This window comes from Enhydra lutris, unplaced genomic scaffold, assembly GCF_002288905.1.
Source record: "Enhydra lutris kenyoni isolate GAN:26980312 unplaced genomic scaffold, ASM228890v2 scaffoldscaffold4, whole genome shotgun sequence".
NCBI classification, from domain to species: Eukaryota; Metazoa; Chordata; class Mammalia; order Carnivora; family Mustelidae; genus Enhydra; species Enhydra lutris.
The window spans coordinates 3,418,519-3,442,332 of NW_019154088.1; the positions used below are offsets into that span (position 1 = coordinate 3,418,519).

Here is a 23,814-nt window from a genome sequence, read left to right on the forward strand (position 1 = left end):
TAGTAGAAAGAGCACTGAACTGAGAGTCAGAAACCTGGGTTTGAGTCCTACTTATACTGCTCCGTAGTTATGGGATCAGGGGCAAGTCACTTTAAACTTTCCAGTTTCCTTTAGCCTCCCTGTGTGTGCTCTGACAATGACAGCATCTGTCACATCTGCTTCACAGAGTGATTGTAGGGCTCAGATAGAAATGCCGTTAATTAACATGTAGTGTATTATTAGTTGTTATTAGTGTATTATTAGTTTCAGAGATAGAGCTCAGTGATTTATTAGTCCACACAACTTGTCTTATGAAAGTTTTGTACAAATGTCACATTATTATGATGTATGAAAATATTTGGGCCATTTTACAAAAATGAAAACACACAATATGAGACAGTGGGTTTTCTTTCAACATCAGGGCTGCAGGGGAAATGAGAGAGACGGCAGAGTAGCTTTATTTCTGAGTCCCTGAGTTCCTCCCTTCCTCCTTGAGGGCTATGCTCCGTGGCAGACATTGACTGTTGATTGATTGACTTGATTGAGACTCTCCTTTTTTCATTGCATATTTTAGCCACCTTTGTCGAAGATTTCGAAGATTTCTGGGCTTTCTATTTCTGGGCTTTCTATTCTGTTCCCTTGATCTATGTGTCTATTTTTGTGCCAGTACCATACTGTTTTGATTACTACAGCTTTGTAATATAACTTGAAGACTGAAATTGTGATGGATCTTTTTTGTTGGTGGTGTTGTTTTTTTTTTTCTTTTTCAAGATTGCTTTGTCTATTTGGGGTCTTTTATGGTACCATACAAATTTTAGGATTGTTTGTTCTACTTCTGTGAAAAATGCTGTTGGTATTTTGATAGGCATTGCATTAAATGTGTAGATTGCTTTGGAGAGTAGAGACATTTTAACAATATTTGTTCTTCCAGCCCTTGAGCATGGAATGTCTTTCCATTTCTTTGCGTCCTCTTCAGTTTCTTTCATCAGTGTTTTATAGTTTTCAGAGTACACGTCTTTTATGTTTTTGGTTAAGTTTATTCCTAGGTATCTTACTATTTTTGATGTAATTGTAAATGGAATTGTTTCCTTAATTTCTTTTTCCGCTGCTTCATTATTGGTGTGTAGAAACACAACACATTTCTGTACATTGATTTTGTATCCTGTGACTTTACTGGATTTGTTGATCAGTTCTAGCAGTTTTTTGGAGGAGTCCTTTGGGTTTTCTCTATCTAGTATCATGCCATCTGCAGATAATGAAAGTTTTGCTTCTTCCTTACCAATTTGGATGCCTTTTATTTCTTTCTGTTACCTGATAGCTGTGGCTAGGACTTGCAGTGCTATGTTGAAGAAAAGAGGGGAGAGTGGCCATCCTTGCCTTATTCTTGACCTTAGAGGGAAATCTCTCAGTTTTTTTCCCAATTGAGGATGTTAACTATGCGATTTTCATATGTGACCTTTATTATGTTGAGGTATGTTCCTGCTATACCTATTTCAATGAGAGTTTTTATCGTGAATGGACATTGTACTTTGTCAAATGCTTTTCTGGCATCAGTTGAAATTATAATGTTGTTCTTGTCTTTTCTTTACTGAAGTGATGTATCATGTTGATTGATTTGTGAATATGGAACCCCCCTGGCAACCCAGGAATAAATCCCACTTGATCATGGCAAATGATTTTTTATGTGTTTTTTAATTTGGTTTACTTGTGTTTTGTTGAGGATTTTTGCATTTGTGTTCATCAGGGATATGGACCTATTGTTCTCTTTTTTATTGAAGTCTTTATCTGGTTTTGGTACCAGGGTAATGCTGGCTTTATAGAATGAATTTGGAATTTTTCCTTCCTCTTCTATTTTCTGGAGTAGTTTGAGAAGAATAGGTATTAATTCTTCTTTAAATGTTTGGTAGTATTTACCTGTGAAGCCTTCTGGTCCTGGACTTTCATTGGGAGTTTTTGGGTTACTCATTCAATTTCCTTGCTGGTAATCAGTCTGTTCAAATTTTCTATTTCTTCCTGCTTCAGTTTTGATAGGTTATATGTTTCTAGGAATTTATCCATTTCTTCTAAGTTGTCCAATTTGTCATTTGTATTTCTGTGTTGTTTGTTATTTTTCCTCTTTCATTTCATTTATGATTTTGTTAGCATCCCTTCTCTCTCTCTCTTTCTCTCTTTTGTTGAGTCTAGCTGGAGGTTTATCAGTTTCGTTGATGTTTTTAAAGAATCAGCTCCTGGCTTCATTGATCTTTTCTGTAGTTTTTTAGTTTCTATACCACTTATTTCTGCTCTAATCCTTATTACTTCCTTCCTTCTGCTGGTTTGGATTTTATTTGTTGTTTTTCTAGCTCCTTTAAGTGTAAGGTTAGGTTGTTTATTTGCGATTTTTCTTGGTTCTCAGGGTAGGCCTGGCTGGCTATAAACATCCCTTTTAGAGCCACTTTTGCTTCATCCCAAAGATTTTGGGCCATTGTGTTTTGATTTTTCATTTCTCTCCATGTAATTTTTGACTTCTTCTTTGATTTCTTGGTTGACGTATTCATTGAGCAGCATGTTATTTAACCTCCATGTATTTGTGCTCTTTGCAGATTTTTTTTTCTTTGTGGTCGATTTCTAATTTCATAGTGTCTTGGTCAGAAAAGATACATGGTATGACTTTGATCTTTTTGATTTTGTTGAGAATTGTTTTGTGGCTTAATATGTGATCTATTCTGGAGAATGTGTATGTGGCTGACCTTTAAACAAGAGGTCAAGAGCCCTCAAAGCACACTGCCTGAGTCCTTACATCTCTATAAAATGGGGCAGACATGGTCCATTGAATAAAAAAGCCTATTTTAATCCCTTATTCATTCTAATTGAGAAGTTATTGTTCAAAAGCAGCTTCCTTAATTTGGAAATACAAATTAGTATATGCAGTGATCCTCATGTAAAGTTCTCAGAAAAACAAACTCTACAGAATGGGTTTGTATATTTAAAAAGATACTCCTAATTTTAAAAAAGGGATCTATCTTTGTTTTACAAAGAATGTACCAATCCCACTTTTGCGAGATACTGTGCAGTCAAACATTGGCCATTGGACCTTGAACGTTCAGTGAGTAAGAATTTCATATGTTCCGATTCTTTTTTAAATCATGGGGAAGGGGTTTATCTCCTCAGTACACTCATCTGTCTCCCACAGATGATGACATAAACCAGATGGCGACATGAGCCAGAGATGTTTTGAAGATCTCAATATCTTATATTCTCATGAAGATCACAGAGACAGCTGATATTTGTTTATCTTTATGTCTGAAGCTTTGAAGAGGTACAGGAGAGGTGAAGAAAGGATTCTCTTGGTGTTTGGGAGAATCTTCAACACTCACACCTTATAGCATAATTAGGTATCCAAGTGGGTTGGTTTATGGTTTATGGTTTACAAACACAAAAAGAAGCCCTTTTTCTTTTCTTTCTTTCTTTCTTTCTTTCTTTTCTTTTTTTTTTTTTTTTTTTTTTTGACAGACAGAGATCACAAGCAGGCAGAGAGGCAGGCAGAGAGAGAGAGAGGAGGAAGCAGGCTCCTGCTAAGCATAGATCCCAATTCGGGGCTCCATCCCAGGACCCTGGGATCACGAAGAAGCCGTTTTTCTTATCCTTTGAGAATCATCTCTGGCTATGGATAGAAATTTATTGACCAAAGATAATTCTATTTGGCTTCTATATTATTTTCACAGGGATTTGCCAGTATGTTATAATAATGCCTAGCTCAGAGTATTGGTGGTGTCATAGTCAAATCAGAGTTTCAAAGCTAGAGATTTTGCTTTTGCAGTATAGACTAATTTAGTACTTTCTTGTGACATTGTAAGAATGCAGAGAAAATCATAAAATTATAGAATTTTATGAGGAAAACAAAAATCACTGAGGTAATATGTACTCTTTCAATTTCACTGCTTTCTATCTCATAATCATCTTCTCCCTTTTATTTAGCCCCAGTCTTTAAGGATGAAACAACCTCCTTCTTGTCAAGGCTTACTCTTCCTATGTGTCCTCCATGGGAAAAAAACAAAAACAAAAACAAAATAAAAGTAGCAAGAAAGACAATACTCAATACCTGCATGGGCTATTCTTCTTATTTTCTTCTCTTATCCATCAGCCTCTCTCTTTTGCTCTTTGCAATATAATTTGGTGTCTTCTTACTCTGCTAAAATCACTATCTAAAACCCTGCCTGTAATTTCCCCTTCTAATTTGTTTCTTTTTCAACCTCTAGACAGAATTTGATGTTTACCAGAGCTCCACATTCTTGACTCTCTGTCTGATCTCTTTCTACTCAGTTCTATTCTGACATTATGGCTAAGCTTATCTCCCTTAAATTTAGTACTGAAAAAACAACTCTGATCAAAACCCATCCATGGCTTCCCATTTGTTTATGAAGTTAGCATTAAATACCCACCAGTTTGTATTCAAATCTTTTTACAATGTGCTATCACTCTTTCTTGACTTATCTCTCCTAACATTTGTCTAAAAAAAAAAAAAAAAAAAGACAAAGAGAGTACTTCTTTCCTTTGTACATATTATCAAATTTCTTGGTCTCCTGTGATGTATCTCCTCCCAGAATTCTCTTTTTAAAATCACATCTGTCAAAATCGTATCCTTTAGTATGGAGCTATTCCAAATGTTTTCTTCTTTTTGAAGGATTTTCTGATTTGACAAACATCATGTGTCTTTCCTTTCTTTAACCTCCTCTAATCTATTCTTTGATGTCTTGTTGAATGAGTCTCTTTCTGCTTTGCATTGCAATAAGTTAAGTATTGCTTCTATTCCACTTTTACAGTGTGTAGATTCTTTGGGGAAAAAATACCTTGGAAGGAAAAGAGCTAGAAAGCTATTGCAGACCTACCTTTATTTTTGTATCTTCTATTTGAACATCAGCAATACTGCATTCCATCCAAGAATGGGAGGGAAGGAGAGAGGCAGACACTAACTTTTCCAAAATCACATACAAGTGGCAGAATTCAAAGCTACCTAGGCCTGGATAAACAATGGGAGGAAGTCACAACTGGTACCCAGAGAATGTAGCTATACCTGGAGGAAGACTGCCCAAAAGGAGCCGTGGTCTTCATTGGGGGACATACCTACTACAAAACCATACCTAGGAGGGAGGGAGCCAGGGAATAAATATGAACCTTCTTCCATTCTGCTCTCCCATCTGCTGCTAATAATTCCCAATGTCTAAACCCAGTAGAAGGCAGAGCACCAAGGAGCTTGTTCAATGAGCCTCCTGGTGTTTAGAGAGGTATGTAGAGGGGAGAACCTGAATCTGAATGGACAGTTTCTAATTTAATAATGGAACTTACAGATAACCTGTCTTATCAGTATTGAGCTCAGATGGAGTCACGCAGCATTACTCTGCCAATCGCTAAGCAAATAAAGCTTTGCCTTGGTCTTTTAGGGCCAGAATCAATTAGGAAATGGACAGTAAGCAGACAGCGTGACTGCTGCTAATTCTTGGATCTTATTTTAGGCATTGGTGAAATATGCCATGAGCATTGACTAGCATCTACTAAAAAGGCAATCATATTCTATCATGATGAGGTACAACAGATATTTCCATTTTGGGTGGAGTGAAATCATGTACTTGCTTATTAGAAAAAGAGTCAGGGAAGAAATCACCGCAGCAGTGTTGTCTTGGAGAAGACAGCCTGGAGTTTGCCAGAGGAAAGACTCCCTTTCCAGAGGAAAGACGAAGACTCCCTAAGAAAAAAAGTGGTTTTAGCATAACCAGAGAAGGTTACTTTGCAGGCCAAATTAAGATGTATAATTTAGTGTGTGGAGCCTGCAGAGCTGCTGTATTTTAGTCAAAGCAGAATGAGACAATGCTGCTTGAAATAGTCCTATGAACTCAGCATGGATTATAGTACTGGTGTATTTAACCCCACTCCATGTTGCTTTCCTTGTTATTTTGCCTTTTTTCTCCCAAGACTTATAGTGTTTTTCTTCTGGTTTCTCAGATGGAAACTATGTGTTGTGATTCAACACTGGACTCTGACTTGCTCATGGCTTGTTGCAGAGAAGTGTTTGCCCTGCTCAGAGGCCTGCCTTTGACATGGTGCCCACTGGAGTGCTGAGGTTGAAGTTCCTTTACTCAGGGCATATGCTTTTCTTCAAGGAGGAGGAGTTTTGTAGTTCTTTGTCTAGCTAGTAGGTGTCACCAAGTAATATTTTGAGATAATGAATTAGAAACTTAGAGATTAAATTTCTCATTTCACAAAGGAAAGAAGAAAACACATGAGGGGCATTTATCCAGACACTGGCAGGGATGCTAGGCTGATAGCTGAATCCTGAGAGTCTTTTCTTTGGTTGAGAGAGATTGGGAAAAAGTGTGAATAGTTCTTCTATCCTCCAGAGACAGCTCTGTAACTATTCATTGATGATAGTGGAGGATGTACATAAAAAGTTTGATGTCAAACTATGGAAGAGAAACTATAATGTCGAACTATGGAAGAGAATGGGGTATTTGAAAAAGATTTGTTCATGTTCTTTGTCTTAAGTTATTTGGACTTTGGATGTTCAAAATTATAGCAAAGCTAATTCTGAAACTCATCCTGAGACCAGAAAATATGAAATAATTTTTTTCTTCCATACATTTCCTCTAAAATGCCCTCTGGGTGCTAAATTCAGGCAAAGTAGATTATCTTTGTGCCACTGATAAGTCAGTACCTGTGCTCTTGTTCATTCAGAGGAGAAAACTTGTTATTTTCAAGCAACTCCTCTTTAAAACAATTCACTTTTCAATCCCTATATTTCATTGCAGATAATGCCTTTTGTTTGAACTTTTTGTTAAATGATAAGGCCTAGAGAGAGAGACACTAGGAATATCTTCCCTACTTGCTTACATGATCATCAGAAACTCAGAAATTATGAACACATGACATGAAGAAACCATTTCACACCTGGATTTGGACCTCCCAAATGTGGAAGAAGAGTATTTTATCTTGAAAGCAAGGTAAAACTCTGCAATATTTTTTTAAATTTTAGAATTCCAAGAATGGGATATTTTTCTTTTATAATTAGTAGGGACTTATTTTTGCCATGTATCCTGCCACAAACTACATGGCCAATGTTGAGATCTACAACTCCAAGGTCATTCCTTTTATCTTCTACAATCTTTCACTCGATCCCTAGTTGAAAGGTCTTCAACATCATACAATACCATGGTTATCACTTTCGCTATTTTTATACATTCTTCTGCAAAAGAAAGTATATCAATAGAGAGAAAATGCAACAGGTATTTAAGAAAAGATGATGGATGAGGCTAGAGCTAAGAATTTTAAGATATAACTGGGTGTGTGACTCCTGTTATTGTCACGGGAGGAAGAAAGACTTGCTTATATTACAGAAGCCCTCTGATTTAATCTAACACTAGTTTCTGAGGCATGGGTTCTGGTCTCATTTGGGCAGTGCTGACTGAAGGATGTTAGGGCTAGGGTTTACAGACCTATACTAAAAGCACACTAAGAAGTTAGACCACTGAATCCTAATGTCTTTAGCTACAAAATATGGAGAATTATTTTAATATACGTTCTTTTTCAGTCTCATTTAAAGCCTCTTTTCCCTCCATTTATCCCTTAAATACCTGTATTCCCAGTACTCTGTTCTACAACCTTTGAATTTTTTGGCCTGTGCATTCTTCTTGATTAACCTCATCCAAGTCAGTGACTTTAACTGCCTATTAGACATGTCTGACAATCTTTGTCTCTTAATTTTGTGTGTAGACCATTTACATTTAATGTAAGTATTGATGTTTAGCTTTAGATTTATCGTTTTATTATTTACTTGTGTTTGTAGCCTCTATTTTTTGGTTCCTCTCTTTCATTTTCCCTTTCTTGTTTTCTTTTGAGTTATTTGAATTTTTTTAATTCTTCCATTTTAATGTATCAATTGTATTTTTCATTATATCTCTTTTAGTGGTTGCTCTGGGGAGTAACTATGCATGCCTTACTCTTTACAGGGTAGGCAGAAATAAATTGCTATTATACTTTGCCACCATAGAGGTCCCTTTCCTACCCCCTTAATGTTGTAGCTATCATGTATATTATATGTACATATATTGCAACCCCACCAAACAATGCTATTTTGTTTTGTTTTGTTTTGTTTTCAACTGTCAAACATCTTTTAAAGAACTCAAGAGAGGAATAGTACTATGTTTACAGAGATATTACCATTTCTGTTGCTTTTTCTTCATTCTTGATGTTACAAGTTTATTTTTTTCATTCTCTCTGAAGAGCCTCCTTTAGAAAATTTCTTTAGAGCAGGTCTGCTGGCAACTAATTCTCTATCTTCATCTGAGAATGACTTTATTTCACCATCATTTTTGAAGAATATTTTCACTGGATATAAAATTATGGGTTAACACATCTTTTCTCTTAACACTTTAAAATGGTATTCTACTTTCCCTTTCTCTGAGTACTCTGAGTTCTCCTGGCACTTGTGGGTTGACCAGCAGATGTATGTATTTTTTTTTAACCTTCATTTTTATCACCTTTTTCTGTCTTCCTCAAGAAGTTTCTATTACTAAGCTCTTCCTCCTTTCTCTCTTCTGCCACTCAAGATGTATTTTTATGTAAATTTTTTGTTATATAGAACGAGTATAAAATACCTGAGGAAAATAATTCACTAAAATCTCAGTGGTTAGTAAATGGTTATTGTGTTACCCTTCCCGGGGGATTTTCTTTTAGGCATGGAAGTCTTGAAGACTGGGAATTGCTTTAACTTAAGAAATGAAATCTTGTAATATAGAATTCTAAGCTCCATGCTTGGTCTGTGGGGAGTGGGGATGTTAGCCACAAAGATACTCCTGGGGTTCCTCAAAACTTAAGAGAGAAACACAGCTACCCTCCCTGCTTATGTGGTATTTCAGCTGCTTCATTGGTAAAGAAATGGGGAATCCACACAGGGCCAACAATGACTTACAGGTGTTTATTTTTTCTCTGCCATTCTGGCCTCAAATAGGCAAGAAGTAGGGGAGAGAAAAACCCAAACAACCTTGACTAAGAGTCCTCAATTATTTATTTAAATTTCAAACTTAAAATTTTTCACTTTTAGCTCTTTTGGCAAAATACATGACTTGTATTCAGAAAAGGTTCCAAATTGGTGGCCCAATACCTTTGCCCAAGACTTCTTTAAGTTACATAGAAAATTAATCTCAAAGCTTAGTAGGTGCTTTTTGGAGAGTAAAAGAACTCTACTCATTTTTTTGGCACAGTAATATTCCAAAAAGGAGTTATTAAAATAACTATGTTTTCTAAGGATCCCAAAGTCCCCTTTCCTCTGGGAAATAAATCTCCCCTTTCTGGGAGATTTATTAGCTGTGTTTAATAGGAAAATACAAACTGAAGCCTAAAGAACTTGACAGACCTGCTCTAGGGTATAAGGTGAGTTCCCTTGTGGGGAAAGGAGCTTTCATCTTGGGGCACTCTGCCATCTCTCAGCTGTAGAAAATGCTCTGGTCCAGTGGAGGGATGGGAGTTGGGAAGAGGTTGCAGTCAGCCTCTGGTTGGTGTGGGTTGATTTGGTTGAGATCAGCCAGAGAGGAATGATAAATCATGGCTATGCGTTCATTTATGTTGGTGTGTGATTTATGCACTCGTTAGATAAGCTGCTTTCTTTCCCTCTTCTTCTACCAGACAGTCTTGTTGCTGGAGATGACTGTCAGCTGCTTTCCCTGCCTAGCCACCATCACATGCCCCACCACCGGAGCCTGGGAAGCCTGACCACAGACCAGCATCTCCAAGGCATGAATAATTAGGTAGGCATAATGGAAGGCACTCACTGCACCCTCCAATTGCGTAAGCCCATTACTGAAGTCTGCTACATCAGCTTCTATCTTCCAAGGGGGGAAGTCAGAGGATTTTCATACAAGGGCACTGTAACTCTAGACAGAGCCAATAAAGGGTTTCATAACTGCTACCAAGTCAGGGAGGGGTCAGACGTCATCAGCCTCAGCCTGCAGCCAAATGGACATCCCGGCGACATATTTTTCAAGCAAACTCCCACAAAAGACATTTTAACTGAGCTGTACAAACTTACAGCTGAGAGGGAGAGACTTCTGGCCAATCTGCTGAGCTCAGACCACATCCTCGGGATTACGATGGGGAACCAGGAGGGGAAGCTGCTGGAGCTGTCCGTGAGCCTGGCCCCGGAGGACGACTCTTTGCAGAGTGCTGGTGACTGGCTGGGGGAGCCCCCTGTGGGCTGTCTCAGTAAGAGGAGTGCCCATGGGAACCGCAAGCCGCGGAGGTTTGGTGGAAGGAGAGGAAGCTTTGAGGGGCTTCCACAGAAGAGGACGAGAAGGAAAGGGCATGGGGGCCGACAGTCGGCTCTTCAGATGGGGAAAGACCAGATCTGTTCCAGCAAATCTCTTCCTCTTTCTCGAACAAGGCCTAATCTTTGGCTTCTAGAGGAAAGAGGCAGCTCACTCCCAAGAGTGGCATTTACTTCCTCCCCACAGTGGAGAGAGAGCTGCCCCCCAGAGACCCCCAGGACACTGGATCCCAGCCGTGGCTTTGGGAACTTCAGGAAGGCTTCTGAGGACACGGGGCTTGGACGCGGAAGGCTGCCCCCTGACTGCAGCTCCACAGAGCCAGGAGACAATGGTGCTGGAAAGCCGGAGAGGGGCCCTCTCAGGCTGCTGCACCAGCAGACAGCTTTGTCTGAAAGTCATGAGGACTCTGAGAAGCATCCAGAGGCCAAGAGGGGCCAGAGGGAGAAGTCTACAGAGCATACATGCAGGAAGAAGCCTATTTCCAAAGTGGTGGCCAAGGTCCAGGATCTGTCTACTCAGGTGCAAAGAGTAGTTAGAACGGGTCCTGAGAGTGAGGAAAGCGTTGCCATTTGCCCAGCGGCCCAAGCTGAGTTTATACCCAGAGCAGACTGGCTCACCCTCCCAGAAGCCGAGGCTAGGACTCCTGGTTCCAGGTGGCAGGGCCAGGAGCAGCCGGGCGACAGGCCATGGCAGCTGTCGGACGGGGAACGCATTCCAGCCAGTGTCGAGGCGGCTGTGAACAAGGTCCTGCTGAAGGTGATACAGAGTGAAAAGTTAGATGAAGCCACTGAGGGGAAAAGGCTGGGCTTCCCCCCAAGCACACCAGGCACCCACACCATCCCAGAAGCCAGAGGCAAGCGGAAGGCTGGGCTGCCTCTGAGGGATCACAAAACCTCATTTCTGGATCTGCCCCACCTTGGTGGCCCTGACTGGCCACAGCCCGGAGGCCATGAGAAGAAGCCGTCCCCCTCAGCCCCGGCAGCGCTCACCATGCTACTGAATAATTCATCCTCCCAGTCCAGCATGCACAGACGGATGGCACCTGTTCCCTCGCCTCTCTCTCCAAGGCTCCCCGGCCCGGAGCAGCATCACGGGGTCCTGCAACTCCCTCCACTGCCGGGTGAGTGGGAAGTGGCTCCTGATGACTCTGTTGGCCGAAAGAGCAGTGCTTTCTCTGGGTCCTCCTCTGCTGACACCTTGGAGCCACCATCCTCTGCAAAGGTCACGGAGACCTTCCTCAGAGCAGGCCAACCTCGGTTGGTGCCTGGGGAATCTTTGGAGAAGAGCCTGGGGCCTGGGAAGACCGCGGCTCGTCCCCAGTACCAGTCACCTCCAGGTAAGTCCCTGTGTAAGATATTTCACATCTGTTCCAGGGCAGCTCACAGACAGTCATCTGCTTGCGCTGTTCAGAGACTCACCACTGAACAATGAACCCAAACTCCTAGGCCTGTTCGTTAGTTCACTCTGTAGCAAGAAAACTGGGAGTGGTATGGGGGAGTGTGGCCATGGTGAGGCTGGTGCTGACTCCCAGGCTCCGGGATGTAGTTGCTTCCAGAAGCAATATTTTGTAAATGTCTTTTACAAATATTTTACTTCGGCGTACTCTACAGCTGCCTCCGTGGTTGCTTAACTCAGGACTCTCAAAGGAAACAGGGTTGAGCAGAAAGAAGTAGCAACTTGTCTCTGCCTTAGATGCTGTCGTTGGATAACTGGCCCCTTGACCTAAATTCTGCTGTTCATGCTGCTGGAGTAGCTCTTTGTTGGGGTTCTCTAAGCAAAAGAGCAAAAGCCTCCTGTGTCTTTGCTCATCTGTCTGTTGTAAGAGGGTTTTTCATTTTGGTTTTTTTAATAATCACTTTTCCAAGTGTCATTACTTTACAACAAGAACTTTCATTTTTTTTTTTTTTTTTTTACTAGAAGAGGGATGAATTCAACTTGAAGAAACTCGGTTCAGGTTTTCTTTCTTTCTCTTTTTGGACTCTCTGTTTCCCAGACGAGCATGAAGTAACGTTTATTCTGTTTTTATTTGTGGTCTATTTTACTGTTACTGTTTTACTTACGGGTGCTCCAGAGTTGATTTGGCTTATGTGTTTAGTATGATACAAAATTTTACATGAAAACAATTTTGGGGGTCCTATAAGTGGGTTCAGTAAGAGCCAGAAAGGCAGTGTCTAAAAGGTGCCCCTCTGGTATTCCTTACGTTTTCCAGGCCGATGTGGCCAGGGGCTCAAGGTTTTGTATGCTGCTGCTGTGCAGGCAATGGGTTCTTTTCCGGGGTAACTCCCACAGCATGTGGTCAACACTTTATCTAGGGAATGGGTCGTAATATGATATACAGTCTCTTAAAGGTTAGAGAAGATATCACACACAATTTCTGTGATAAAAATCTCTATCTAGGAAAGAGGAATTTCAACAGCTTTCTATTCATTTTGACTCTTGACATTTTCAGAATTTCTCTAAATCATTGATCCAGGCATGGTTCTTTAAAAATGTGGTAAATGTTTTTGATCTTATTTTTGCAATATATTGATCTTAGTTTGAGGAGAATTGCTGCTTTCATCACATAACCCATTTGCTTCACCAGGAAAGTCAGAGAATTACAGATTTTGTGTCATGTGTTATAGAACCCTAGTGATGAAAATTCTCCCTATGGGTGCTGCTGGAGCCATTGAAATTTTTCAAAAGGGAGGTCTGTGTGGCTATGAGACGAGAGACTTCTAGAAGCTCAGGCATGGACTAGCTCCTTCAACTCTAAAGTTTATTTTTTAGAAACCACACCAGTTTCTGGGATTGTGTGTGTCTCTTATTCAGAAACTGGGCATTAAATACATTGAGCTTCCATAAGTCTTATTTTTTCCTAATTTAGAACTATCTTTTTATTTTGTTGTCCTTTTTCTATATAAAAAATATTATAAAAGCTCCATTGTATCTGGGTCAAGGCAGGCACACAGAGGACATTCAGTTTCTATGGTGACTGACTATGAGCCCACTGAGTGGTAAGTTCAGTGGGTGGTCACACTCTCCCTTGAACTCAGGACATGATTGCTCAGAACCATTTCCCTTCCTTTGGCCCCAGCCCTCCATATCGCTTTCAGGAGCCAGTCATTAGAATCATGACCGTGTGCTTCTAACCTGATAAAAGAAGGACTTGGAAAGAAGGAGAAAAGGAGTGGGAAAGAATTTTTCTTCTGATGTGGGTGACTTCTCTTCTGCTGAGACCTTCCTCCAGGTCATCCAAACATTGTCTCTTGTCATTGTCCCTCTGAAAAGCATGAAGGGAGGGTGTTCTTCAAATAGTGGGTCTTGATTTATATCCTGTGTTCCTGTGTTCTTCTCCCCGCTTATTCCCCTTTTCCGTAGTCTGAGTTCTCTTCATATTCTGGATCCTTCAGTGACTTCCTGCCACTGGTGGGTCCATATGTATGGGAGAATTTTCCTGCTTCTAGTTGCCTGTCTTTCCCTTCATTTCCCTTCTCACCCCTTCCCGGCAGAGGCCCCAGAGAGTGTCCAGCAGCCCTGATGGCGGGTGGAGGGGATATAGGGGCATAATTCATTGACTATCACTGCACAGTGGCCCTTTATCTGGATCCAACTCCCACCTGTCTCCGATGTTAGCTATTAACCAGGTTGAGTTTATGGTCTGTGCACATTTATTTCCTGTGGAAATAACACCGAGGTATTTTATTGAAGTGATGTGATTAAGATTATTGAAAGCTCTCATTAACTGCTCAAGTAAGAGATTAAGTCTGGCAAAAGTAATCAGATCTGTTTCCAGTTGGAAGACTCTTGAGTGTTATGGGCATGTAGTAATTCCCAGGAAAGAGTGAAATCCCCTTCTCCTTCTCCCAGGACTGAGAGTTAAGGTCCATATGACTATCCACACAGGAAATAGCATAAAGGCAGCACAGAGGCTACTGGTCCACCTCCTGCTGGCTTTGACATTTTCTTAATTCCTTATTTGAGTCTTCATTCTAAGGACTACACACAGGGATTTCTTATCTGGTGGTGATATGATCAAACAGGGAATGGTGGCCAGATTGGTCATCTCATGCCCATGCCTTCCCCCCAGCACATACTACCTTCTCCCGCCCTCTCCCTTTGGAATTGGTTTTATAATATTTTATTTCGGGATGGAAACTACTGTAGAATGTTCCCAAGCCTTTGTAGAATGTGGTATTTTCTCAGCCCGAAGGACTGTAGTGGTGCTAACCTGCACAGCGGTGTCCTGAGGGCTGAGATTCTTTCCTGTTCTGATGGCTTTCTTTTTACCTTTGATCTGAAATAGACCCTCTTAATGCCAGAAGAATCACATGGAATTTGGCTCACCACACTTAGGAAAATGCCCAGCATTTTTATGTGCTCCTCAGCAATCTCATGATCTTTGTCCTCTGATTGAAGCCACAGAGGCTGTGGTAGAAGCAGATGCCCTGGGCGTAGTTCTTCTTGATATTTTGAGTCACTTGATCAGTTGGAAGGGCCATCGAAAGATGTAGTTCATGTCAACTGATTAAGAGGTGAGACGCACACTTTGAATAGATTTTTTAGTATCTAATGCAACGGTCAAAACTTTTATTTCTCTAAGCATGTATTACAGAGAGTGGATAGAAATTCTTCCCACAATAATACTGAGGTTTGCTACAAGCCCAATAAAAATTTAAAGAAGCTTCATAATATTAATGGACATATGCAGCCATTTAAGATTACTACAGAAAGTACATAGTACATAGAAAGTTCTCTATAATTCATGTTAAGAGAGAAAATGAGGTTCAGCAATTGCCTAAACCATATCATACCCATATAAAACAAATGTAAGAATTAAATTAAGGAATACATTGCTATACACTTGGAAGAAAGTAAGAAGGTGGCAGTTGAAACTATATGGAACTTTGACCTAGCAACCCTACTTTTTGGAATTTAGTTTACAAAAATAGATGCAGTAATAAACATATATGCAGAAGGGTGTTTACTCTAGCATTGTTTGTAGTGGCAAAAGTAGCTGAGAAAATTTGAAGGTCCATCAGTAGAGAAATGATTAAATGAGTTTTGGTACATTTCTACTATATAATACCATGAGGCTGTTCAAAGTATTGAACTAGATCTGTACCTAGCAAGTGGCAAGGTGATGTACAGCATCCTTGAAGTTTTTGCAAGACAGGTATCACTCCTCTTCATATATGAGTGTATGTCTGTTTGGTATGGGCTTGAATATCATGGAGACATGTGTAGAAAAAGACTAACCAGCCTGTTCACATTCCTTACCTGCATGCAAAGCAGGGTGAAGATGGGGCACGAGGTGAAGGGGAAGAATCCAGAAGCATTAGGGAAGAGCATTAACTTCTTCCCTATATATTTTTATAGTATGTCACTGGTCGCAGTATATGTGTCACTTTTATGATTTTTAAGAGTGATTTAACTACCTTTTTTTAATGGTTATCCCTTGTTTATTGAAGTGTAGTTACATAAATGTTATATTAGTTTCAGGTGTATAACACAGTGATTCGAGAATTCAAGACATTATGTACTACTTGCCAGGATAAGTATAGTTACCGTCTGCTGCCCTACAACATTATTACAGTATTATTGACTGTATCCCCTATATGGTACTTTTTTTCCCCTTGCTTATTTATGTTATCACTGGAAGTTTGTGTGTCTTTTTTTTTTTAAATATTTTGTTTTTCACTTTTTTTTTTAAGATTTTATTTATTTATTTGACAGAGAGAGATCACAAGTAGGCAGAGAGGCAGGCAGAGAGAGAGGGGGAAGCAGGCTCCCTGCTGAGCAGAGAGCCCTATGTGGGCTCGATCCCAGGACCCTGGGATCATGACCTCAGCCAAAGGCAGTGGCTTAACCCACTGAGCCACTCAGGCATCCCTCATCCATATCCCTACCTCCTTTTAATGAGTGATTTAATGACTTTTTAAGTAAAAAAAAAACAAATGAACCTAGAGCAGTTAGTGTGTGTGGTGGGATTACAGCTAAACTGCTCTTTCCTGTGTTTTTCCCCATGTCCTTTAATGGGGTGAGGAGCTCAGCTCTGAGACTGCACTGTTATTCGGGCAAATGCATTTGCTAGAGAGCTGGGAAAGCAGAGCCTGTGGAGAACTAGTCAGACAGTGAGGATTGGATGGGGATAGAGCATTATCCAAAAACCAAGAGAAGAAGGAGCTTTATAAAGGCTCCTGATAGACAAGGTCCTGACAGGAAATGGACACCCCTTGGCCTGAAGGAATAAGAGAAGCTGCGGTTACTGGAACCCAGACAGGGGAGCGTCACTGAGAGGGGCCACATGGCAGCAGCGGTGGCCTGTGGCCAAGGTTGTTAGGCTGAAGATCCTGGCATCTCTCTCCTTTGATCTTCTGCCCAGAAACCTCTAACTGAACCCACCACAGGGCAGGGTGTAAGGGAGCTGGTGGATGTGGTCTTCAAGGTCAGCCTTCCAGGGCCAAGGGTAGGGTGGAAAAGGATGTAGAGTGGATCTTAAGGGGCAAATGGAGGACAAGATTATGCAGATGGGGCAAGACCAAGAAATGTAGGAAGACAGAATGGTGTTTTAAATGAGCAACTAGGTAAAGAAGAATGTATGGTGGCTGTTTTGCTACAAAACAGTGGTTATCTTGAAAATAAATGATAGTTGCGCCATTTCATTTCTTTGTCATGTGACCTGTAGGCCTTTAAATTTAAGTAGATTGACTGTCTCTTACTGTTGAAAGTTCAAAAATGGAGGCAGCAAAAGAAATGGAAGATCTTGTGATAGTTTTCTCTCCATGGACTTAGAAAAAATTAGCTGGTGTTTAAAAACAAAGCTCTCCTATTTAACTATGATTGCTATCACATTATGTTCAGTTGCTTTTTGTGAAAAACACAAAAAGGATTTTAAAATATCTTTCTCAATCACTGCAAAATAAGAATAGCTAATTAGCACATGAAATATGAGAGAGATTTTCTACCAATGGACAATTTGTATTTTAAAGTCAGTTTCCATGTAGAATAAATGATGGGTATTTCTCTCAATCAAAATCTGGTTTTCAACAGATAATAATACATTTCCAAAAGTAGGACCATGACCAAAATCTGATGTTTTAAAATCCAGAGCCAGCTCTATGTATATGAATTTTTTTTCCCAGATCAATATCCAGTTGTGCTTTGAGGATCACACCTTCTGTTGAATTGTTTTTCCCTTGCTTCTTTTCTATTCATGGGTTCAGGGCACAAGATTTAAAGCAAGGGTGCCGTCTGCAATCCCAGGTCATGCTCACCTGTCTGAAGTAATTTTAAAGATATATAGAAATGACAGAATTAACACTGTGATTCCAAGTCATAGCCGCTGAAAAATCTCCAAGAGAAAACAATTTTTTAAATAAATAGATACATAGTTTTTTACCTTCTACCTCATAGCATTACAGGTCGAGGCATAAAAAAATAAGCTTTTATTGTGGTAATTGTATCAAAGCATTTTATCAAATTGAGAAAGCAAAGGAGTACTGATTTGAAAGGTATATGTTTTGTTTTATTCCTCATGGACTCTTCTGGGAGAGGTTGCTTTTTGAAAACAGTGGATACCCCCTGGGTCTATTTTCTTCCTCTTGATAGCTCTTGTCAGGTAAATGATTGCTACTGCCTATTTTATTTTACCTGCTTTCTGATCACTTACAAGGACAGTAGCTCCTGTTAGATAGTTCTTGAACACAAATCAGCCCATATTACTTCGTACATTTTGGGGGCCTCTGGGCTGTGATATTAGGCCATACCATCCCCCCCTAGAGTTTCACTGTGTGCCCAGGTACCTCAGCCCCCTGCCAGAGCATGTTATAGAGTTTCTGGACTCTTAACAGAAGGCCCTATGACTTTTTTCCACAGTCATGGATTGTTTGAGTACATTGAATCAGATGCTTTCTAGATGGCCCAGAGCCTTATAGGAAAGACCTTGAAACTAGGTTAGAATTAGATTCAGACATGTATAGGATGTAGAGGGAGTGTGGGGTCCTTAAAGGATATTGACCCACAGGGAAGAATGATGGACAGTGGAAGGAGACGTGTCATGAGGGAATAAGTCTGGACCAAAGTCTGCTCACAGACGTTTCCTCATCTTCCTATGAGTGACCCTAGACACTGGGGGGAAGGGGCTCTGGCATGAAGGGAAGGAGTAACTTTGTCATCAGAAGCCCAGGAGTCTTGCAGTATAGAGGAGCTGTTCAAGAAAGGAAGGAACTTTCTTTTTTTAATTTAAATTTAATTAGCCAACATGTAAGCTATCATTATCTTAGGATGTAGAGTTCAATAGTTCATCAGTTGTATTTCACATCCAGTGCTCATCACATCATGTGCCTTCCTTAATGCCCATCACCCTGTTACCCCATCCCCCTACCCACCTCCCCTGCAGCAACCCTGTTTTTTTCCTATAGTAAAGAGTCTTATGGTTTGTCTCCCTCTCTGATGACTTCCCATTCAGTTTTCTCTCTCTTCCCCTATGATCTTCTGTGCTATTTCTTTTTTTTTTTTTAAGATTTTATTTATTTATTTGACAGACAGAGATCACAAGTAGGCAGAGAGGGAGGCAGAGAGAGGGGAAAGCAAGCTCCCCACTGAGCAGAAAGCCCGACGCGGGGTTCGATCCTTGGACCCAGGGATCATGACCTGAGCTGAAGGCAGAGACTTTAACCCACTGAGCCACACAGGCACCCCTGTGCTGTTTCTTATACTCCACATATGAGCAAAACTGTATGATAACTGTCTTTTCTGACTGACTTATGTTGCTCAGCATAATACCCTCCAGTTCCATTCACATCGATGTAAATGGTAAGATTTCATTCTTTCTAATGATTGAGTAATATTCCATTGTATGTATCTGCCACATCTTCTTTATCCATTCATCTGTCAATAGACATCTTGACTCTCCATAGTTTGGCTATTGGGGACATTGCTGCTATAAACATTGGGATGCATGTGGAGAAGCAGGAACTTTCTTACCAAGCCAGCTTCAGTAGTCGAGAATAGAGGTTGTTAGAAACCCAAGGGCAAAGAGCAACAGAACAGAGGATGTCAACGGCAGTCTGTCCCCCAAGCACAGAAACCTGGTGGGACCCCTGGAGGACAGAGCTGGGGAGGAAGGACCTGAGGAAAAAACTGGACTTCATGCTAAGCAAGTGAGTGGGGGCTTTAGAATTTGAGATTCAGATTTCCATGACTTACGTAACACAATTTCATCCATGAAAGACAGTAACTTGGATCATCTAGGTGTCATGTATTTTTCCTAAAACGTTATGATGTAGATTTTTTCCTTGTTTGTTTCAAATCCAAGTTAAGGTTTTGAGGTTGAATTTTGCATTTGGAGGGAGAACCCAAAAATAATCTTGTGGTTGATTAAAGCTGTAGGTTTCCAGGTTTAGCCCCGAGGAATTGCGGAGGGAGCAAATAACTCGCCGCTGGAGCGTGAGCATAGCCTCCCTAGGATTCAGACACAAGTCTAGGCATGTCTGGATAATTAGATGGTTAGAGCTGTCAAGAGGTTTTTGCTTGAGTGCTCAGAGGATGGCCACAGGGCGGGGCTCCTCCCAAGGATTTGAGGCACATGAGAGGGCGGGGGAGGGACAACGCTGAAAATAGCGTAATGCATGGCCTCCAGATTCTCTGCTGACGCAGCCCCTGGACTCACACCTGGCTCATAGGGAGGAGGGAACTACACCAAAAAAGTCATGGGAAAATTTAAAGAGAAATTTTACTAAAATTTTCGGAATATATTGAAGGCAGGGTCTTCTTTAATAGAGTGTGACAAACTTGTGGACGAAGAGTCCCAACTCCAGGTGCTCTTGGAGCGCGGGGACACAGGGAACATGCTGGAATGAACCAGATTTTACCTCGTCCTTAGGAGCAGTGGAGAAGCAGAAGATGTAGGCAGTAGTGCCTTGGGCGGCACCTTGGGCATGTTAGCTGCAGCAGCCCTGGTAACAATTCTAGCAGTGTCAAGAGGCACCTGAAGCCATCAGAAGAGAGGGGACAGCAGTGGTGGTGGGGAGGACTGCATGCCTGAGCACGCGTGATTCCCAGAATGATTTTAAGAGAAATTGTGTGGAGGGGAGGGGAGCCCCAAAATTGGTATTGCTAGAGAAATACTGATTTTGCACCCTGTTGCTACTCCCCTAACTGCATTTACTAGAAGGAATAATATCAAACCATAGGGTTCTTTTGAGCATCAAATGAAATGATGTCGATGAAAATACTTCATAAAACATTAGAAAATAGTAGCTTATTACAGTTACACATCGTTGGCTCAAAGAGTCAGAAATGATTTTTTTTTTTTAAGATTTTATTTATTTAAGAAAGATAGCAAAAGAGAGCACAACAAGCAGAGGGGAGAGGGAGAGGGAGAAACCTGAAGTGAGGCTTGATCCCAGGAACCTGGGATCATGACCTGAGCGGAAGGCAGATACTTAACCAACTGAGCCACCCAGGCGCCCCAGCAGAAATGGTTTTAATAATCTACTCTTTTTGGTGTTTTCCAGTGATGAATGAGGCTACAAATAATAAATTATAGCTAGTTATCCTATGTAGATTTCTTGATTTGCCTGCAACTAGAGCTCCTACATTTGCTTGTGTTTTCAGTTGCTTCTCTTTTTTTTCAGTCACTTCTGTTTGAGTCACTTACCTCTTCAGTGGTCTCTTACTGTTTTGAAGGTGTCACTGGACCGTACATGCTACCTTCGATGCACTCTCCACTGAGTGTAGCTTACTACTGGTTCACCCCATAGTTTTTGAATTTAACCAGGGGAATTTTAAATTAATTAACAAAGAAATCAGAATTGTATTTCTAATACTAATGCCTTTCCAATATGAAATCATGAATTAAAGAATGTTATAGCAAAAGAAAAGAAAAACAAAGGCCCCATTTCTTCCTACCACTTATTTCTGAACCACTGACATCCTACCCTCCTTTTACAAAGCTTTTTTAGTTTCTACAGCTAAATGTTATCCTGTCTTTTCTGATTTCCATACTCTTTTTTGTCCTTTTTGGATCTCTATTATTGGGATTTTCTTATGTTAGTGTGTATAATAATACTTTTAATTATTAAAATGTTAATAACCTTGTGTTTTAATACATTTTATTCTATTTATATTTATATTTTAATAATAATTTCTCATTGTTTTGTATGTCAGTCTTGAGTTCCCATGAAGCTTTTAGATACAGAGCCCTATCTTATACTTTGGATGGATGATTTGCTATTTCTTGAGTCGTATGTCACAAAATAGTCAATATGTGTTGGCCTAATTAGATTTTTGTGGTTGTTGACTTTATTAAAAACAGCCCTCCAATTTACAGGTGACAGGGCAGTAACCAGAAGTGACAGACTGGCCTAGGGTTAGTTAAACAGAATGGTATTAAACAGAATATCCCTTCAAATAGTATGCCATACAGCAGAGAGAAGTGGGTTTGTTCTGGCCGAGTTCTTGGTGTCTCATCATCTTCATATGGAACCTGTTTTTGCTGGTGATAGAGCACATCAGAATTGAATCACATGTGTCCTTACTTTTATTTAAAAAAAAAAAAAAAAGTCCTCTCCAAAGACAGGAATGGTGTCACATTCATCTTATTTACCTGGAATCCGGTTCAGTAACTGACACATGGCATGTATTCAGAATGTTTTTGTGAATGAATGAATGAATGAATGAATGGGTGGATGAATAATGAGAAAACATGGTTTGCAAACTGGTAACGGGCAAATTTTTCCCGTTTGTCTTATGTTAAATAGAATGAAAATGGTTTCATGCCATATTGTGTGATTACTATCATATTATTTTGGTAGTTGATGTTTTATTTTCAAGCAACCTTAAAACTATTAATCTCTGCATAGGTTTAGGAATCTGATGGTACCAAGAGGGTGGAAATGAGGTTAAATGGAACATGGGTCCTCAGAGCCAAGTATTTTTGTGAGCAAAGAAAGTGTTCTTTTGATTAGAATAACTTTACCAAAAGCTTGATTTTACTGGAACAGACCTTTTCTAAATCTTAAAATGAGACTCAACTTTATTCTCAAAGCCAGTCACTGAGGCGGAGTCAAGTGATCAAACTTAAGATGGAAAATCAGAGGCAGCTCACCGTTTCCTGTGTTCTATTGGTCACAGGTTAACCATGTTGCTCTAGGCATGGACAAAGCCCAGCCTATTTGCGCCAATGTACACTTTATGACCCAACATGCTGGTGGAATAGAAGGCCTGGCAGGTGCTTATTGCTCTTGTAGGCTGTGATTCAGTGGCTCCTACATGGCCCATTTGCTGGGTGCCTGATGCCCATCACTGAAGTTTCCCTGTGCAAAAGTAAGCATTGTTGCTGGAACAGTTGTGTATAATACCAGTAGAAGCTGAGGCTATGTGATTGATTTCCAAAAGCTACACACAAACTAAGTAAGCCATGTTAATTTGCTCATAAAGCTCCTGTTATTACCTAGCAGAGCAGGATGCTTGGGACAGGGTTCTAAGAGTGAAGCAGAAGTCAAGGCCAGGAAAGCAGTAAACAGACATGGAAAATGACCTGCAAATTTGAGGTCCTAAACCAGTGCAGCAGTATGGTAACATCAGGGACCTTAATTACATCTGCAAAATTCCTTTGCCTTTGTCATATAATGTAACCGAATCATGGAAGTGATATGCCATCATCTCCACCAGGGTCTGCCCTCCTTACCCAAGGAGAGGGGATTATTCTAGGTATGGCCCCAGGGGGCAGGAATCTAGGAGACTTATTTTATTTTAATTTATTTTATTCCTGCACCACCCCTCATCCCCCACGCATCCTAGAAGACTATTTTAGGATTCTGCCTACCACAGTATTGTCTAGCATTTTCCATTCCCTTTCTTGTCTTGTCTTCTGCTTCCACTATCAGAACCCTGTCCCTAGAACTTTCCCTAATGTAACAATCTGAATACGCAGTAGACATCTCCATTTCTGAGTCATACTGTACTGGTTAAGAATGTGTGTGCCAAAGTTGAACGTTTTATTGTCAAATCTCAGTTCTGCTACCTACTAAGAAGATTGGCACCTGCCTCAATGTCCTCGTTGAAAGGGGAGTGATAGTAGTATCCAGCTAGTAGGTAATATATTAACTACTTAGGAGTTTTTGTAAGGAATAAGTGATAAAAATGCTTAAAGGGCTTGGCACAATGTCTAGCACACAATTCTCCAAAAATATTTAGATATTATTAGTAGTATATCCTGTCTCAGTGGTTTTATTCATATATTATTTCTCTACATGGGATACCCTGATAAATTCCTGTGCCCCCCTCAAAATCCATCCTAACCTTGCGTGTGCAAAATGTCAGCATTTATTTGATGTTGAGCTGAGTTTAAGGTATATAGGGGAACTCTATTTTTTAACATTTCTGTAAATCTAAAATTATTTCAAAATAAACAGTTTTTTAAAAAGTTTGAAGTGTTATCTCCATCATCATAAAGGCTTTTGATTCTCCTCGTTGTAGAATGAACATTTCCATTACACCTGAGGCTTATCCCATCGCATCATGACTATTTGTTTACATGTCTGTCTGGAATATAAAG

The 23,814-nt window shown here is 40.3% G+C and overlaps 1 protein-coding gene across 2 annotated transcripts in view; it reads left to right on the forward strand.

The window, feature by feature from the left end:
• Positions 1 to 9,764: 9,764 nt before the first annotated feature.
• The window catches only part of LOC111139049 (formin 1), a 372,768-nt gene continuing 358,718 nt past the window's right edge, over positions 9,765 to 23,814 (forward strand). For both annotated transcript variants that reach the window (XM_022491166.1, XM_022491174.1), the window contains exon 1: positions 9,765 to 11,607. In XM_022491166.1, coding sequence (XP_022346874.1) covers positions 9,765 to 11,607 — 1,843 coding nt within the window. The remainder of the gene's footprint in view (positions 11,608 to 23,814) is intronic.